This window comes from Macaca fascicularis, chromosome 11 (assembly GCF_037993035.2).
Source record: "Macaca fascicularis isolate 582-1 chromosome 11, T2T-MFA8v1.1".
NCBI classification, from domain to species: domain Eukaryota; kingdom Metazoa; phylum Chordata; class Mammalia; order Primates; family Cercopithecidae; genus Macaca; species Macaca fascicularis.
In genome coordinates this window covers 130,765,180-130,784,536 of record NC_088385.1, presented here as the reverse complement: position 1 = coordinate 130,784,536, position 19,357 = coordinate 130,765,180, and the positions used below count along the sequence as shown (strand labels likewise).

General features: G+C 45.5%; 2 protein-coding genes across 11 annotated transcripts in view; one reads left to right on the top strand and one right to left on the bottom strand.

Annotated features, from left to right (window-relative positions):
• The window catches only part of GTF2H3 (general transcription factor IIH subunit 3), a 29,800-nt gene extending 17,118 nt beyond the window's left edge, over positions 1–12,682 (bottom strand). For 5 of the 8 annotated variants that reach the window (XR_010579639.2, XM_074008325.1, XM_045366198.3 and 2 more), the window contains exons 1-3: positions 12,583–12,682; positions 6,515–6,594; positions 1,779–1,885 (exon numbers count right to left, since the gene is read on the bottom strand). Coding sequence is in view for 2 of the 8 variants with exons in the window: in XM_045366198.3 (XP_045222133.1) it covers positions 1,779–1,885; positions 6,515–6,594; positions 12,583–12,595 (200 nt within the window). In the remaining 6 variants the exon portion in view is untranslated. The remainder of the gene's footprint in view (positions 1–1,778; positions 1,886–6,514; positions 6,595–12,582) is intronic. The other 3 variants (XM_074008326.1, XM_045366199.3, XM_045366200.3) reach the window with 1 other exon arrangement.
• A 95-nt stretch (positions 12,683–12,777) lies between these two features.
• The window catches only part of EIF2B1 (eukaryotic translation initiation factor 2B subunit alpha), an 11,850-nt gene continuing 5,270 nt past the window's right edge, over positions 12,778–19,357 (top strand). Inside the window, exons 1-6 of one of the 3 annotated variants that reach the window (XM_045366202.3) lie at positions 12,778–12,922; positions 13,764–13,865; positions 15,363–15,499; positions 15,611–15,727; positions 18,428–18,540; positions 19,102–19,170. In XM_045366202.3, the coding sequence (XP_045222137.1) occupies positions 12,910–12,922; positions 13,764–13,865; positions 15,363–15,499; positions 15,611–15,727; positions 18,428–18,540; positions 19,102–19,170 (551 nt within the window). In that variant the 5' untranslated portion in view covers positions 12,778–12,909. Of the gene's footprint in view, positions 12,923–13,763; positions 13,866–15,362; positions 15,500–15,610; positions 15,728–16,899; positions 18,542–19,101; positions 19,171–19,357 lie in introns of those variants that run through there. The other 2 variants (XM_015430676.4, XM_074008329.1) reach the window with 2 other exon arrangements.

Here is a 19,357-nt window from a genome sequence, read left to right as displayed (position 1 = left end):
GATTCTCGTGCCTCAGCCTCCCGAGTAGCTGGAATTACAGGTGTGTACCACCAGGCCCCAGCTAATTTTTTGTATTTTTAGTAGAGATGGGGTTTCACTATATTGGCCGCTATGTATGGCTGGTCTCAAACTCCTGACCTCAAGTAATCTGCCCACCTCAGCCTCCAGAAGTGTTGGGATTACAGATGTGAGCCACCGTGCCCAGCCTCATGACCTTTTTTTTTTTTTGAGATGAAGTCTTTCTCTGTCACCCAGGCTGGAGTGCAGTGGCATGATCTTAGCTCACTGCAAGCTCCGCCTCCCAGGTTCACGCCATTCTTGTGCCTCAGCCTCCCGAGTAGCTGGGACTACAGGTGCCCACCACCATGCCCGGCTAAATTTTTTTTTGTATTTTTAGTAAAGACGGGGTTTCACTGTGTTAGCCAGGATGGTCTCGATCTCCTGACCTCGTGGTCCGCCCGCCTTGGCCTCCCGAAGTGCTGCAATTACAGGCATGAGCCACTGCACCCGGCCATGGCCTCGTGACTTTAAAAAAAAAAAAAATCTTTGACAGGTATAGTTTTTACTGGTATTGTAACCAAACTAGCATCATCTTTTCATCCAATTCTGAGAAAAAACATGTAGTGAGGATGAGAGTAAGAGTATGTGTTTGGTGGCCCATGGGCTCTTTCACCCACCAGAGGAAGCAGGCAGCCCTAAGAACCAAGAAAATCTGAGAGCTACCATAGAAATATGTTGGTAAGCAAGAGTCTTCTATTGTAATGTGGTGATTAAGACATAGAAGAGCCAGGCGTGGTGGCTGATCCCTGCAATCCCAGCACTTTGGGAGGCTGGGGTGAAAGGATTGCTTGAGCCTAGGAGAGCAAGACCAGCCTGGGCAACACAGTGAGAGCCCATCTCTATAAAAAATTCAAAAATTAGCAGAGTGTGGTTGTGAACACCTACAGTCCCAGCTACTTGGGAGGCTGAGGCAGGAGGATCACTTATGCCCAGAAGTTCAGAGGCTACAGTGGCCCATGATAGTGCCACCGTACTCCAGCCTGGATGACAGAACAAGACCCTGTCTCAAAAAACAAAAAAAACAGACATCGAAGAGCTGTGTCTTACATGGGAATTCAACTCTTCTGTCAGTGCATAATGTGAGAAGTAAATATGGCCCAAATTCTTCACAAAAACTTTGCTGTATCCACAGTTCACATTTACACATCAGCTGCAGGCTATGCACCATCTTGCAGTGAGTCTAACACAGCCAGTTTCACACCAGTGTGAGAAACGACCACTGTTTCTTCTGCCAAGCACCAGATGGAGTAGTTGGCTTGGGTTTAGAAGCCAGTGTTATAAGAAAAATCCTTATTTCTAAGCACCAGGTTCACTCACAGAGCAGGGCAACAGGCCATGAGAACTATGCAGAGCCAAAAGTAAACAGAATCACATCTCCCATCTCACTTGCACTCTGGGGCAGACACAAAATGGGAAGACAGGTGAGGGAAAGTAGCTGCCCGACTGGATAGCTCTCTTCCCCTTTCTGCCTAAATAATATAGTTCAATCTGTGCAAATTACACAGGCCATTATGTAACTCTACTACCGACTAACGATGAGGTTTGCAAAATTCATGGATATCACAATGTACACGTACTGGCTCTTGGTGCTGTGGCTGTTCACTGGCACAGAAAACATTTTCTTTTGCAACATGGAATAGGAACAAAACATGCCAACTGGCACAAAAAAATCATGAATGTTAAGCACTGAATAGGAAAAGCAATCACAACGGTCATACCTTTCTTGAATGTGACTCGCTATCACAGCAAGTTTGTTGGAACGATTCATGAATAAATGCGAATTTCCCAGCACCATCACAGCATCTATGCATTTGGATAAGGTAAACTGTTGAAAAAAAAGAAAGACATTAGAAAAACAAATTAGCTATCCAAATAACCATGTCAGGTCTTGACATAATTAAGATTTCATTTAGATCGGGTGCAATGGCTCAAGCCTGTAATTCCAGCAGCCTGAGAGGCCAAGGTGGGAGGACTGCTTGAGTTCAGGAGTTTGAGACCAGCCTGGGCAACATAATGAAACCTTAGCTCTATAAAAAAGAAACAAAACTAGCCAGCCATGGTGGTGTGCACCCATAGTCCTAGCTGCTCTGGAGGCTGAGGTGGCAGGATCGCTTCAGCCCTGGAGAGTCAGGCTGCAGTAAGCCAAGATTGTACCACTGTACTGCAGCCTGGACAACAGAGCTAGACCCTGTAACAAACAAACAAAAGACTTCATTTAAATTTTAGATAATTATTCACTATTAAAAATTTGCTCAGGAGCTCCCCTCCTCCAAAGCCATAAACAAAAACACTTAAAAACTATAGTTTTCTAATTTTACTTATATGAGATCATTTCTACATTAGTACAATATTCCACAAATATTTGCAGCGTAAAATTTAAGGAATAACAAACATGTCACATGTTCTGTGATAAAATTTCCAGCAAACTATTACTATATGTGGAGTAGATAATGAATACACACTGAAAACACTGGAGACCTGTAAAAATGTTTAATATATTTGTTCACTAAGTATACTGAGCCACTACTGTATGTCTGGTATATACTTAGTGAACAATATAGTGGTTGCTCAGTATACTTAGTGGGCAAATGAATTAAAAACTTTTTTTTTTTTGAGATGGAGTCTCACGCTGTCGCCAGGCTGGAGTGCAGTGGCCCAATCTTGGCTTACTGCAACCTCCACCTCCCAGGTTCAAGCAGTTCTCCTGCCTCAGTCTCCCCAGTAGCTGGGACTAGAGGCCCATGCTACCACGCCCAGCTACTTTTTTGATTTTTAGTAGAGATGGGGTTTCACCATGTTGGCAAAGATGGTCTCGATCTCTTTACCTCATGATCCGCCCGCCTCAGCCTCCCAAATTGCTGGGATTACAGGCGTGAGCCACCATGCCCAGCCTAAAAACTTTTAAACTTTGAAAAAACAAATACAGAATATCACCTTCCCATAAGAACTAATATTATTAAGATACATAAGTCAGTATTTTTTTTTTGGTATTCAAAATGTTCAGAGAAATTTCTCTAGTAACAAACTAAACAAGTGATCCTTGAAGTTTTAGTCTTTATAAGTAGATATTTTCATAATCCTAGAATAAGATCTGTTTCTCTTAAATAAATACTTCAGGTAGAAAACAGAACACTGGTGGCCAGGAGTGGTGGCTCACATCCCAGCACTTTAGGAGGCCGAGGCAGGCAGATCACCTGTGGTCAGGAGTTTAAGACCAGCCTGGCTTATATGGCAAAACCCCATCTCTACTTAAAATACAAAAATTAGCTGGGTGTGTTGGCACATGCCTGTAGTCCCAGCTTCTCGGGATGCTGAGGTGGGAGGACTGCTTGAGCACCGGAGGTGGTGGCTGCAGTGAGCTGAGATCGTGCTACTGCACTCCGGCCTGGGTGACAGAGTAAGACGCCATCTCAAAAAAAAGACCAAAACACGGTAAATTTCACCCTACTGGAAAAAAAAAACCTTAAATCTATTAAAATTTCTATTTTGCAAAAAGTGACAATATAAATAAAAGTGAAAGAAAACAAGTTACAAACTGGAAAAAAATAGTTGCAACGTATGACAAGTAATGGGTTAATCTTTTAATATAAAGAGTGTCCATAAATCATTAATTTTAAAAAAACCACATGCCATGAATATCCAAAGAAAGAAGTGGGTGATGTCCCAAGAGAGAAATACAAATGGCCATGAAATACACTAAAAGCAAATTGAGATTACATTGTTTTTTGCTCCTCATATTGCCAAAAGATGAAATAAGGAGAATGAACATCTTGTGCTGGTACAAGAAAAAAGGAACTCTCACACAGCACTGATGAGTGCAAACGCAGCCTTTTTGGAGTAACAGGGCAGCATGCAGTGATGTGCTGGCAGATGTTTAACCATTCGCTCTCCAAAAACGAGGTACACATGTACACAAGTACACACAGATATTACTGACACAGTAGTCTGTAGCACACAATTTACAAATAACAGTGAAAAATGCACAATACTCTTTATGGTAAATTGCATACAGTCAATGGATTCTCACAGAATGCCTATGTTGATTTTTGCTGAATTCTTGTATCCATAGCCAATTGAAAAATGAGTATGGTTTGGCCGGGCACGGTGGCTCACACCTGTAATCCCAGCACTTTGGGAGGTTGAGGCAGGTGGATTGCCTGAGTTCAGCAGTTTGCAACCAGCCTGGGCAACAGAGTGAAACCCCAACTCTACTAAAATACACACACAAAAAATTAGTTGAGCGTGGCGGCATGTGCCTGTAGTCCCAGCTACTCGGGAGGCTGAGGCAGGAGAAATGCTTGAACCCGGGAGGCGGAGACTGCAGTAAGCCGAGATCGCACCACTGCACTCCAGCCTGGGCGACAGAGCAAGACTCCATCTCAAAAAAAGAAAAAAGTATGGTTTCAAGTGAAGAATGAGTATAGTTCTAACATGAATATTGTGTGATATTTTTATTTTTTGTTAACAAGCAAAAAGATGCTTATACTTGGTATGAGCAACTGTGTAAGTAACAATTCTAACACTGCATTGTCAGGTTTGTAACACGCAGGGGTGATATGTATGACAGTAAGAACGCGAGGAAGGGGTGGAAATGGATCTATACTGGAGCAAAGCCTCTATATTTTACTGGAATTAAATGAGTATTAACCTAAAGTAGACAATGGTAAGACACATACAGTAATCCCTAGAGCAACTGTTGTGGGTCAAATTATGTCCCCGCAAAAGACATGTTCAAGTCCTAACTTCTGGTACATGTGTATGGGATCTTTTTTGGAAACAGAATCAGAAGTAAGAAGAGATCGACCAGGCGCAGTGGCTCACGCCTGTAATCCCAACACTTTGGGAGGCTCAGGTGGGCAGTTCACGAGGTCAAGCGATTGAGACCAGCCTGGCCAACATGGTGAAACCCCGTCTCTACCAAAAATACAAAAATTAGCTGGGTGTGGTGGTGCATGCCTGTAGTCCCAGCTACTCGGGAGGCTGAGGCAGGAAAATCACTTTAACCCAGGAGGCGGAGGTTTCAGTGAGCCAAGATCACGCCACTGCACTCCAGCCTGGGCAACAAGAGCAAAACTCCATCTCAATTGCTTGAATTCGGGAGGCAGAGGCTGCAGTGAACCGAGATCATGCCATAGGACTCTAGCTCTGGGTGACAGAGTAAGACTCCACCTCAGGAAAAATAAATTAATTAATTAATAAATTAATTCAATGTTTGATAGCACAGTAGGGTGACTATACTTAAAAATTATGTAATGGGCTGGCATGGTGGCTCACACCTGTAATCCCAGCACTGCAGAAGGCCGAAGTGGTGGGATTATAGGACTATTTGGGAGAATTGCTTGAAGCCAAGAGTTCAAGACCAGCCTGGGCAACATGGTGAGAACCCGTTTCAACAAAAAATACAAACATTAGCCAGACATGGTGGTGTGCAGCTGTAGTACCAGCTACTCTGGAGGCTGAGGCCAGAGGACTGCTTTAGCCCAGGAATGTGAGGCTGCAATGGGCTATGGTGGTACCACTGCACTCCAGCCTGGGCAACAGAGTGAGACACTTGTCTCAAAAAAAAAAAAAAAAAAAAAAAGGAAAAATTACTGATACAGGCAGCAGCTTGGATGGATCTCAAGGGCATTATGTTGGGTAAAGAAAAGCCAACCTCAAAGATTACCAACTGTATGATCTATATACAAAATAAAATTATAGAAATGGAGATCTGATTAGCATATTCGTGTTTACTAGTGGTTAGGGATGGGGACTAGGAAGGTTCTGTAACTACTATAGAAGGGGCTCCTTTGTAATAAAGCAACAGTTCCATATCCTGAGGGTGGAGCTGATGAACACACCCATCGATGAATGTGGTAAAACTGCACAGAACCACACACACACACACACACACACACGCACGCACGCATACACACAAATGAGCACATGTAAAACTTGCAATCTGATTAGGTCTGTAGATTGCACTGACAGTTTCAAAACTGTACTATGGTTATATAAGATGTCACCACTGAAAGAACTTCAGTGATGGGCACACAGGATCTCTCTGTACCTTTTCTGGTTTCCTATGTCTATATTATTTAAAAATAAAATATTTCAAAATAGAAAGTATTTTTTAAGACCACATATTATATGGAATCAATACATGAAATGTCCAGAAAAGGGAATTTAGAGATAGAGGGCAGATCAGTGGTTGCTTGCAGCTTGGAGATAGAAGCAGGGATTGACTGCAAACAGGCACGACGGAACGTTATGCAGTAAAAGAAATGTTCTAAAGCAGAAGTGTGGGGCTGGTTACACAACTTTGCAAATTTCCTTAAAAAAAAAATCACTGAATTGTACAGTGGCTGAATATTACAATATGTAAATTATACTTTAATAAAGCCATTTTTTAAAAACGCAATATAAACACTCAGTTAAATGAGAATTCTCCAAAGGCCTCCTCAAGCAGTCTTACCTGAGATTCCTTTAATGCTTGCTTTCCCCACCAAATTGGGTTGGCATCAACTACAATAACCAGAAGATTCAATTCATCTTCTGAAAATATTAACAAGAAATAAAATTTAAAACATCAGCTTCATAAAAATGAATCAAAGCTAACATTTTGAATTCATAAATTAAATCCAGAGCACCACTATAAGCCTTAAATATTTATCACCTTCTAATTATGAGATTAACAGAAGACCCAGTTAAAGCTTTAAAGCTGGGCCGGGCACGGTGGCTCACACCTGTAATCCCAGCACTTTGGGAGGCCGAGGCAGTCAGATCACAAGGTCAGAAGATCGAGACCATCCTGGCTAACACGGTGAAACCCCATCTCTACTAAAAATACAAAATATTAACCAGGCGTGGTGGTGGGCGCCAGTAGTCCCAGCTACTCGGCAGGCTGAGGCAGGAGAATGGCGTGAACCCAGGAGGTGGAGCTTGCTGTGAGCCGAGGTCGTGCCACTGCACTCCAGCCTGGGCTGGGTGACAAAGCGAGACTCCGTCTCAAAAAAAAAAAAAAAAATGTTTTAAAGCACAGTGAGCCCTTAGCAAGCTCTTGTCTACATCCTGAACCACTATATCTCTAACGCACTAAATGTAAACTCCATGAGGGTGGGAATTTTTGTCTTTTTGTTCACTGCTTATCCTCATTCCTACCACACTGCCTAGCACACTGCAGCTGCTCAATAAATACCTACTGAACGAGGGCCAGGTGTGGTGGCACAGGCCTGTAGTCCCAGCACTTTGAGAGGCCAAAACAGGCAGATGGCTTGAGCTCAGAAGTTCGAGACCAGCCTGGGCAACATGGCAAAACCCTTTCTCTACTAAAAATACAAAAATTAGAGCCAGGCACGGTGGCTCACGCCTGTAATCCCAGTACTTTGGGAGGCCGAGGTGGGCGGATCACTTGAGGTCATGAGTTCAAGACCAGCCTGGCCAACATGGTAAGAAACCCCATCTTTACTAAAAATACACACACACACACAAAATTAGCTGGGCTTGGTGGCAAGCTCCTGTAACTCCAACTACTCGAGAGGCTGAGGCAGGAGAATCACTTGAACCTGCGAGGCGGAGGCTGCAGTGAGCCAAGATTGCACCACTGCACTCCAGCCTGGGTGACAAAGCAAGACTTCATCTTGGCGAAAAAAAAAAAATAGCCAGGCGTGGTGGCACATGCCTGTAGTCCCAGCTACTCAGGAGGCTGAGGTGGGAGGATCGCTTGAGACCAGGAAGTCGAGGCTACAGTGAGCCATGTTCCTGCCAATGCACTCCAGCCTGGGAGACAGAATGAGACTCCGTCTGAAAAACAAAAAACAACAACAACAAAAAAACACCTGCTGCATTCTGAATGCCTGGTCAAGGACAGAAGGCACTGATTAACCAGTAGTAGGAATCCCAGTGGTAGAATTTCAGGAGCAAAAAATTAAAGGGAGGCTTAGATGTCAATTTGGCCCATACCCATCAAAGCATGTAGCAGCAAGGCCAATTGTAATTAAGAGTCACTTTTTAGGCCGGGCGCGGTGGCTCATGCCTGTAATCCCAGCACTTTGGAAGGCCAAGGCGGGCGGATCACAAGGTCAGGAGATCAAGACCATCCTGGCGAACACGGTGAAATCCCGTCTCTACTAAAAATACAAAAAAATTAGCCGGGCGTGGTGGTGGGCGCCTGTAGTCCCAGCTTCTCGGGAGGCTGAGGCAGGAGAATGGTGTGAACCCTGGAGGTGGCAGAGCTTGCAGTGAGCCGAGATCGCGCCGAGATCGCGCCACTGCACTCCAGCCTGGGGGACAGAGCGAGACTCCGTACCAAAAAAAAAAAAAAAAAGAGTCACTTTTTAAAAGCTAAAAAAAACCAGGCTGGGTGCAGTAGCTTAAGCCTGTAATCCCAGCACTTTGGGAGGCTGAGGTGGGCAGATCACCTGAGGTCAGGAGTTCAAGACCAGCCTGGCCAACATCGTGAAACCCCATCTCTACTAAAAATACAAGTATTAGCCAGGCATGGTGGCACACGCCTATAATTCCTGCTACTCGGGAGGCTGAGGCAGGAGAATCGCTTGAACCTGGGAGGCAGAGGTTGCTGTGAGCCAAGAGCGCGCCATTGCACTTTAGCCTGGGCGACAGAGCGGGACTCTGTCTCAAAAAAAAAAAGTAACAAAACAGAGGGAAAAGCAATTCCTGCATCAAAATTTCACCGTTAAGAGGAATTCTATTCTCTAAACTAAACAGGCTACAACACATTCATCATTTGTTTGGATTTTTTTTTTCTTTTTTTTTTTTTTGAGACAGTCTCACTCTGTCACCCAGGCTGGAGTGCAGTGGCGTGATCTTGGCTCACTGCAAGCTCCACCTCCCAGGTTCACACCATCCTCCCTGCCTCAGCTTCCCAAGTAGCTGGGACTCCAGGTTTAGCCCACCACCACACCTGGCTAATTTTTTGTATATTTTTTCTAGTAGAGACGGGGTTTCACCGTGTTAGCCAGGATGGTCTCGATCTTCTGACCTTGTGATCCGCCCGCCTCGGCCTCCCAAAGTGCTGGGATTACAGGCGTGAGCCACCGTGCCTGGCCTTTTTGAGTGTTTTTTTAAGAGATGGGGGTCTCAATAAACTGCCCAGGCTGGTTTTGAAATCCTGGGCTTGCGATCCTCCTGTGTCCGCCTCCCCAGTAGAGTAAGGACTACATGCATGCACCACCCCAAACACATTAGTCCTTCAACAACAGTGTTAAGATGTTGAGGATACTGGGTCCAATCCCTCAAAGAGACTATACTCTAACTGAGGTGACAGATAGACATACAAACCTGTGAGCACACACTGTTATGAAAGGCCCAGGACGCTCATTTATTTATTTTTGTATTTTTAAACAAATTTTTGAGACAAGGTCTCAAGGTTGGAGTACAGTATCACAAATATAGCTCACTGCAGCCTTGACGTCCTGGGCTCAAGTGATCTTCCTGTCTCAGTCTCCCACATAACTGGGACAACAGGCGTGCACTACCACATCCAGCTAAATTTTTTTTTTTCTTTCGAGGTGGAATTTTGCTCTTGTTGATCAGGATGGAGTGCAATGGCGCGATCTCGGCTCACCACAACCTCCGCCTCCTGGGTTCAAGTGATTCTCCTGCCTCCGCCTCCTGAGTAGCCGGGATTACAGGCATGCGCCACCAAGCCTAGCTAATTTTGTATTTTTAGTAGAGATGGGGTTTCTCCATGTTGGTCAGGCTGGTCTCGAACTCTTGACCTCAAGTGATCTGCCTGCCTTGGCCTCCCAAAGTGCTGGGATTACAGGTATGAGCTACCGCGCCCAGCCACCCAGCTAATTTTTAAATTTTTGTAGAGATGGGGTCTCATTTTGTTGGCTAGGCTGGTCTCGAACTCCTGGGCTCAAGTGATCCTCCTACCTCGGCCTCCTAAAGTGTTGGGATTACAGGCGTGAGCCGCCATGCCCGGCTCCAGGATGCTCATTTAATAGCAAAGAGCAGTAATGCCTTTCCTCCCTCCATACTTTCCTTCCTGCAGTCCTGTCTTCTACATTAGGATAATCTCCACCCTATATTTGATTTCTGCTTATTCAAATCCCAATTACTCCTCAAGGCCCCAAACCAAAGCAAACTCTTTCTTCTTCGTGACTCCCCTACCTCAGAGCAGAAGGAATACCAGCCTCCTCTGCACTAAGCACCGGAATATGCAATCCCAAAATCCCATTCCATCCTGACAACCACCCAGCAAAGGACATTTTCCTGCCATTTTTCAACAATTATAAGACCACCCCCACCCCATGATTTTTACAACGAATAGTTGTTGACATCTGGATGGTATCCTTATCATTAAGATTAGTGGCATTTTTTCTTTCTTAGTGGTATATTAAATAATGGTACATCTCATAATCAATATTATCTTAGATTAGCTGAAATATGAAATATGGTATTCCTATTCTGCAAATGAAAGTAACGTGTCCTAAGTCACATATGGCCTGCTAACAAGTGGCAAGGCCAAAGCCCTGTTCTAAAGACAGAACTGCTTGACTATAAAGACTGTGGCTCTTCACTGCCCCACTGCCCACCTCTGACAACCCACAGCTCTCTCTTCTAATGGCACTTAGCACTTACTACTTCATTTTACAGTTAGTTGTGCTTCTGATCTCTCTTCCCAGTCCTGCCCACTTAAGACTGTGGACTTCTTAAAAAACGATGGAATTTGCTAATCCTAGGATAAAATAATGTGTGTAAAACAGGACTGGTGTAGTGGCTCACGCTTGTAATCCCAACACTTTGGGAGGTCGAGGAAGAAAGATCACTTCAGCCCAGGAGTTTGACACTAGCCTGGGCAAAATAGTGAGATCTTGTCTCTGTTTTTCTTTTTTTTTTTTGCGACGGAGTCTTGCTCTGTCGCCCAAGCTAGAGTGCAGTGACACGATCTCGGCTCACTGCAACCCCCACCTCCTGAGTTCAAGCACTTTTCCTGCCTCAGCCTCCCAAGTAGCTGGGATTATAGGCATGCACCACCTCGTCCAGCTAATTTTTTTGTATTTTTAGCAGAGACGGGGTTTCGCCATGTTGGCCAGGCTGGTCTCAAACTCCTGACCTCAAGTGATCCACCCACCTTGGCCTCCCAAAGTGCTGGGATTACAGGCGTGAGCCACTGTGCCCAACCACCTTTTTTTTTTTTAAAATAGAAAAACCAAACAAAAAAATGTAAATCACACATCGAAGCACCTAGGACAGAAGCACTTAATACAACTGTGTCTGCCAGACAGAAAAAGTGTTGCCTGTAAAGAAAAGTGTGCATCTATACACCCACAATGTCCCTGTGAATTTCCTTCTTTAGTTCGCTACCTCATTTGTAGACAGAAGCAATGCCAGGCCTGCCTCCCTCACAGGGTTGTGGTACGGTTTCACATCAATTAAGAGAGGATGGACAATTATTACAGTTCCGGAAAGGGATCCCCTATCTCTATTCTTGCTCCCCACAGTCCATTTTCCACACAACAGCCACAGTGATCTTTTAAAATTGCAAACCAGATCATAACACTTCCTGGCTTAAAATTCTACAATGTCTTTGTCTTGCACCTAAAAATAAAGCCTAACTTCTCTATCACGGCCAATAAGGCCCTGCATGACCTGAAACTGGCTGGTTCTCTGATCTCATCCCTCTAGCCTCCTTTTTCTTCAAGACATCTGACTGTGTATGTGGCAGCTAATGTATGAATGGGTCTCCCCACCATCCTCTACCCGCAAGCTCTCCATTCCTCCCTTCTCGGTGTAACTTGTAACTCTGCCACAGGGCCCTTGCACTTAAAGTGCACTTTCCCAGAACTTCACACAATCATTTGAGTCGGTTTCAATATCCTGCATTTTTCCTTGGCCCCGATTAAAACAGCGCCTCCTCAAAGTCACAATGTACTATTGTAACTAGGACTGTATTATTACATGATCTTCATAGCTCTTTTCATCCTTTGAAAAATAATTTATTTTTTAATTTTTTATTGACGAGGTCATGCCCTGTCACCCATGCTGGGAGCGGTGCTCCGATCATAGCTCACTGAAGCCTCGAACTCCTGGGCTCAAGTGATTCTCCCGCCTCACCCTCCCGAGTAGCTGGGACCACAGACACGCGCCCGGCTAATTATTTTATTTTTCTGTAGAGATGGGGTCTGGCTGTGTTGCCCAGGCAGGTCTCGAACTCCCGGCTTCAAGCGATTTTCCCGCCTCGGCCTCCCAAAGTGCTGGGATTACAGGCCTAATCCACCCGGGTGTGACCCGGCCGAAATTATTTTTATTTATTGTCGTCTGTTTCACCCAGTAGACTGTAACCTCCACTAAGGCCCCTGTCTGTCACGATCCCTGCTACAATCCAATAAATAATGCCTGCACACAGGAGGCGATCCAAAAATATTTACTGAATGAATGACTGAATGCCTTGGCTACTCCTCTAAAGACCAAACGGGTTCTATCCAGCCCAAAAGACACACTCCATCTGGCCGGTCATAGCCGGATCGAGCCCGCCGAGCCCCGGAGTCGAACTCCGCCCTGCAGTGTCCTCACCGTCTGAAACCATGGCTGTCCCAGCACCTCAGCGAAGAACAAGCGGTGGTCAGGTGAGCGTCTCAAACGCTGCGCAGCCCAACATCCGGCGCCGCCGAGTGACGCACAAGGTGCTTTGACTTATGCCAGCCCCTTAAGCTGCGGAAGTGGAATGCGGAGGTGCGCCGGTTGTGGGGTAAGGAAGTGCGCCACGGCAGTGCGCCGGAAGTGTGGTGCGGAGGTGTGCGGTGCGCTGTCAGACTGGCTGGGAGGCGGCGCGGCAGGCGGACCCGTTCAAGACAGCGCGGGCTGCTCGGGTGCCCCGGGGCTCCGCCGCAGGAGGACGCCATGGACGACAAGGGTAAATCAGGACAGGCCAGGGCTGCTAGGCTACAGCAGAGCCGTTCAGGGGTCCCCCCAACCTCTCACATCCAGGCTGAGCTCCCGAAGAGATTTCTTTTGAACTTCAGGCTGCTTCACTGGATGTGTTTCCTCGAGTCACAGCTAAATTCCCCGCGCTGCTCTTGTTTTCAGGGATGCGCCCTGACGGTATTTGCAGGCACCCCTCCCACACATACGCTCCTTCCCGGTGCCTGTCTCCAGAAGGGCCTTCGCAGTTTCGATTTCCTTATATGTGAAATAGGAGTAAGACTCCCTGCCTTGTTGGATCTGTCATTAAAATTAGAATGAATAAGGCATATTTGATGTGCTCATCTAGTATGCTTATTAAGTGAAACACAAGGGCAAACTAATATACTTTTCATGTAAAGAAATAAAGGGGAGTGGGTGGAACTCCATATGTATTTGTAACATATATGTGTATGTGAATAGACTTGTATTAGCATAGACTGTCTGGAGGGGTGCAGGAGAAATTGGCAAGGTGGTTGACTTTGGGATCCTCTCAGATCTTAGGGCCAAGGATGCTGAAGAGAGAATGACTTTTCATCATCATTTACTCGGGCTTAATTTTTAGGCCTTGCACACCAGTAGCTTTTTCAAAATAAGAAAGAGCTCTTGCAAACAGCAAAGTGGTGTTTTCTCTATTCCTATCAACGTTTATTGCATCCCTGAAACTAAATACCCTAAAAAGAAAGTATTTTTTAAATTATTTGCTTCTTAAAAAGTCAGCAGTCATTAACAAGCTCTCTTGCCTTACATGCTGCTAAATGAATTAGATGAATCGCTTTTCTCACTTTTTCCAGAGTTAATTGAATACTTTAAGTCTCAGATGAAAGAAGATCCTGACATGGCCTCAGCAGTGGCTGCCATCCGGACGTTGCTGGAGTTCTTGAAGCGAGATAAAGGTATAGAGAGTCATCTGTTAACATTCTGGGATTTAGGAAAGTCTTTTTTTTTAAAAAAAAAAAAGAGACGGAGTCTCGCTCTGTCGCCCAGGCTGGAGTGCAGTGGTGCAATCTTGGCTTACTGCAACCTCCGCCTCCTGGGTTCAAGCAATTCTCCTGCCTCAGCCTCCTCAGTAGCTGGGACTACAGGCGCACGCTGCCATGCCTGGCTAATTTTTTTGTATTTTAGAGACAGGGTTTCACCATGTTACCCAGGCTGATGTCGAACTCCTGAGCTTAGGCAATCTGCCTGCCTTGGCCTCCCAAAGTGTTAGGATTACAGGCGTGAGCCACTGTGCTCGGCCCTTTTTTTTTTTTTTTTTTTGAGACAGTTTTGCTCTTGTCTCCCAGGCTGGAGTGCAGTGGCACGATCTCAGCTCACTGCAACTTCTGCCTCTCAAGTTCAAGTGATTCTCTTGATTCAGCCTTCCGAGTAGCTGGGATTACAGGCATGTACTATCACACCTGGCAAATTTTTTTATTTTTAGTGGAGACGGGGTTTCACCATGTTGGCCACACTGGTCTTAAATCCTGACCTCAGGTGATCTGTCCGCCTCGCCCTCCCAAACTGCTGGGATTACAGGCATGAGCCTGTGTTCGGCCAGGAAATTCTTCTCATGACTCTTGGAAATGTAGAAAGTGAGAGATGCATGTTTGCCTGCATAAAGTAGTACAGCTCCAAGCTCAGTTTCTGCCTTCATTTCAGACTTTTCAATCTGGAGAGAGCCCTTACATTGTCATCAAAAGGATCCCTATCATAAGTGAAATATGCTTTGAATCAAGAGTGACTATTTTATATTGTGTTAACCATGATGCTTAAATTACAGTAGCAGTTCAGCTTTATAAGTGTTTATTAGGCCTCCACCTTGTGCCAGATTCTGTACAGATGTTACAGGGAATATTCCAGAATAAATTTTGGTATTAGTATTATTTATTGTGATCCCCTAATTCAGCACTCTAAACGTTAGCATCTAGGTATAGCATGAAATCTTGTATAGGCAAAATAATAATAAGGCCTTTAATCTGAAGGGCAGGCCTAGAGACGCTTGTCTCTAAGGCAACCTCCAGTGTCTTCCCATTGTTCTTAAAATAACATCCAAACAACCTTAGCCTCACCCATACCACCTTGCAGAACTCATCTGCCGCTGCTACTCAATGTGTTTCCATGCCTCAGCCTCCCAAAGTGCTGGGATTACAGGCCTGAGCCACCATGCCTGGCCACCCGGCTTTATTTCTATGTGTGCTTGTTTACTATCCGCTTCCTCTATTAGAATCAAAACGCCATCAGATCATAACCCTAGGGGCCTGTCTTGTTCACTGATATATTCCTCTTATCTAGAACAGTGCCTGGTATAGAGTATGTACCTAATAAATGTTCATTGAATGAATGAATGAATTGAAGACACAGGTCGGGGCTGTGGTCCTAATGTGAACATCACATTCCTTGGATCATTCCAGGGGAGACAATCCAGGGCCTGAGGGCGAATCTCACCAGTGCCATAGAAACCCTGTGTGGTGTGGACTCCTCCGTGGCAGTGTCCTCTGGCGGGGAGCTCTTCCTCCGCTTCATCAGCCTTACCTCCCTGGAATACTCCGTAAGCACCTGCTCTCCCTGGGGTTACCTTTCTACTTCTCCATTTAGTGACAGACATTCTCAGCATTACCTGGATCTTCCCTGTCCCCTCATTTTGCTCTTTTCTTCCTAGGATTACTCCAAATGTAAAAAGATCATGATTGAGCGGGGAGAACTTTTTCTCAGAAGAATATCACTGTCAAGAAATAAAATTGCAGATCTGTGCCATACTTTCATCAAAGATGGAGCGGTGAGTGGATAACCATCATGCGTGCTAAGGAGGAGCAAGGGCTTCGAGTCTGACTGCCTGGGGTAAAATCCAGGCTTTGGCATTCATTTGCTGTGGAGCCTTGGACAGGTTACTTAACCTCTCTGCACAGCTTTCTCATCTGTTCAGTAAGGGTGAGAATAGTACCTCCCTCCTAGGGTGCTTGTGAGGATTAAATGAGGCAGGATGTGTAAGGGGCAGAGGGTGTGAGGGCTTGGTATTGTGTCTGGCACTTAGTAAGTGCCACGTGAATGTAGATCTTGTTATTAGAGACGGTTGTCATTGTAAACAGGCAGAGAGGGACAGTGGGACAGCATGTGTGATTCTTGATTTAATACAATGTTTTACTAAAGAAGTATTTTTATGATTGTGTATGTAGTAAATCTGAATTAACACAGAACAGCTCTTGTCACTGGTTAACACTGAGGACTTTATTAGTGAAGGTTAGCAATAAAGGGAGATTGAGGGAAATTTTCTTTTTAACTTCATTTTAGATGCTATTACAGAGATGTAAAGCTGCTCAGTGTTTATAAGTGAGGAAAGACAGGAGGTGCAAGTTGAGCCATCTCCCAGCACAGGTGTAATGAAACTTTCATAATGCCCCTCCCACCAGCATACGTCCTTTTGCTACCTCGGCCTCCCCTGACCATAAAATTACTTACTTGCATTTTGACTCTTAAATCTTGTCCTCCATTTTATTAGCCCCTTCCCAACCTTTGATATTTGTTATTAAATAAATGGCATAATAGATGTGAGTGAAACTTGTTCAAAAGCCAGTTGCAAACAAAGCCTTTTTTGGGCAAGTGGAGGCAAGGTTGTGACTTCCTTTCACTGGGGCCGTCTCCTTCCACAGACCTGCTGTGCCATCAGTATTGTGCACGTTTCGTTTGCTCTAGTGTAGTGTGATACATGTGTACTTCACCTGCAGTCACCTACTCAGGACTGATTTAGACAAAATTCATAGCAGAGCTGCTCAGATTTGAAAGTGCAGAGGAGTCAGGTGGGGTCTTATTAAATGCAGATTGGGATTCAGTGGGTTTGGGCTAGGGCCCAGGAAGCTGCCTTTCTAACAGGTTCTCAGGTGAGACCCAGAAAGGAGCTAGAGAGCTGGTTCTGCCCTCTTGTCTTACTCTGTCTTCTGCACTCTTCCACAGAAAAGAGGTTATGGAGGCTGGGCATGGTGGCTTATGCCTGTAATCCCAGCACTTTGGAAAGCCAAGACGGGCAGATTGCTTGAGTCCAGGAGTCCAAGACCAGCCCAGGCAACATGGCAAAACCTCATCTCTACTAAAAATACAAAAACTTAGCCAGGCGTGGTGGCACAATCCTGTGGTCCCAGCTACTCGGGGGCCTGAGGTGGGAGAATCACCTGAACCCAGGAAGTTGCGGCTGCAGTGAGCTGTCATACCACTGCATTCCAGCCTGGGCAACAGGAGTGAGATCCTGTCTCACCAAGAAAAAAAAAAAAAAGAAAGAAAGAAAAGAGGTTATGGGCCCACTGCAGTGGCTTATGTGTGTAATCGTAGCCAGAGGTTCGCTTGAGGCCAGGAATTCAACACTAGCCTGAGCAACATAGAGAGAGAGGCCCTGTTTCTACAAAAAATAAAATAAATTAGCTAGTCATAGTGCTGCACATCTGTAGTCCCAGCTACTGGGGTGGCTGAGGTGGGAGGATCACTTGAGCCCAGGATGTCAAGGCTACAGTGAGCCATGAACACTCCACTGCACTCCAGCCTAGGCATCAGAGCAAGACCTTGGCTCAAGAAAGAAAAGAAATTATGCATAAGTGTCTACACGTTGCATCCATGCCACAGATAGGTTGTGATTACCCCAAACAGTTTATAAATTCAAAAAAATTAGCCATCATTTCAAAATTGGATTTTTGGCCCCTGTAAGCAAAACCGTCACCTCGTCTGGCAATCATGAGGCCACATGATGACAGCTAGGGCTGAGGAGTCCTGGCCCTCCTTAGCCTTTTCTTTTTGAGACAGGGTCTCAATCTGTTGCCCAGACTAGAGTACACTGGCATGATTACGGCTCATTGCAGCCTCAACCTCCCAGGCTCGAGTGATCCCCCCACCTTAGCCTCCCAAGTAGCTGGGACTATAGGCACATGCCGCTGCATCCAGCTAATTTTTTTTGTTGTTGTTTTTTGTAGAGATGGGGTATTGCCAAGTTGCCCAGACTGGTTTTGAACTCCTGGGCTCAAGCAGTCCTCCAACCTTGGCCTCCCAAAATGCTGGGAGTACAGGTGTGAGCCAGCACACCCAGCCTTCCGTAGCCTTTTCGCTTTGCTGCTGACCCCACCCAACCTGCTGCAGTGACTTCTGCTACCTGCCTGGTTCCCGTAGGCCTGAGTGTGCAAACCATGTCTTAGAAATAGGGAAACCAACCCAAGGGAACCTCATGGAGCCTTCAGCTATCCAGGCTTTTGTATCCTTTGGGTAACACTGTGTGGGAGTTCCATTTCTGCACCTGCTGTGGGATGTGAGACCTGGCAGAAACTTTTTCAGCTTGCAAATGGGATGGAAACTGTACCATCAGGTCTCCTTTCTGGTTGTGGTTGATTTGTGAGAAAGTGTACAGAGACGCTTAGGGTGTCGGGAACACGCGCCGCAGTGCAGAGGGTGTGAGTGAGCAGCAAGGAGCCTGGCCCTTTGACGAAGCTTTCTTGGTCCACAGACAATATTGACTCACGCCTACTCCAGAGTGGTCCTGAGAGTCCTGGAAGCGGCCGTGGCGGCCAAGAAGCGATTTAGTGTATACGTCACAGAGTCACAGCCTGATTTGTCAGGGCAAGTACCTTTCTGTTCAGTTATGTGCCCAGCCATCATCGCACAGAGCAAACTGCAGATTAGAGTCCAACAGAATCAGAACCAGAATGTGCCCCCAACTTGCCAGCAGTCAGCATTGCCTTTCATTGTACCTTTTCCTGCCTTTGGAATAAAAATCACTGAATTTGCAGCAGGTCACAGTATCGGATCTAGGGGTTTCACTTAAGTAGTTAACGCTGTGGTAGAGCAGAGATTTATTGATGAAAGATTTTTGTCAAGGAATAGGTAACTCACATCTCCCTCTCTCTAGACGATAATAAAAGCAAAACTTCCTCCTTTTTTCCTGAATTTACATCTCTTACCCAGAGTCTCTAAGAGTATAGTTTTCCAAAAATACTTCTTTCTAAAAAACCCAAATTCTTGTTTCCTTACTCCAAAGTCTTGGGATCTGCCCCTTAACCCATTAGTATTAATGTGAGTTTCAAGCAAACATGCACTGTCCACATTAAGTGATTCATCATACATCACTGTGGGACTGTCTTGTACTTCCTCTAACATTCTAAAAATGTATGTCATCTTCAGTAAGAAAATGGCTAAAGCCCTCTGCCACCTCAACGTCCCTGTCACTGTGGTGCTAGATGCTGCTGTCGGGTGAGTGCCCATCTTCCCCAGCCATAATCACCTCCCCCACCCCACACTGGCTCACAGCAGGGTTTTCAGATTGAAAGTTTGAGTCCCATTCATAAAACCACAGCAGGTAGCGTCCTGCTTCTTAATTAATAGCTGCCCTAAACCAGCAAGCTTGTTATGAGGCTGTGATAGCATACAAAGAAGACAG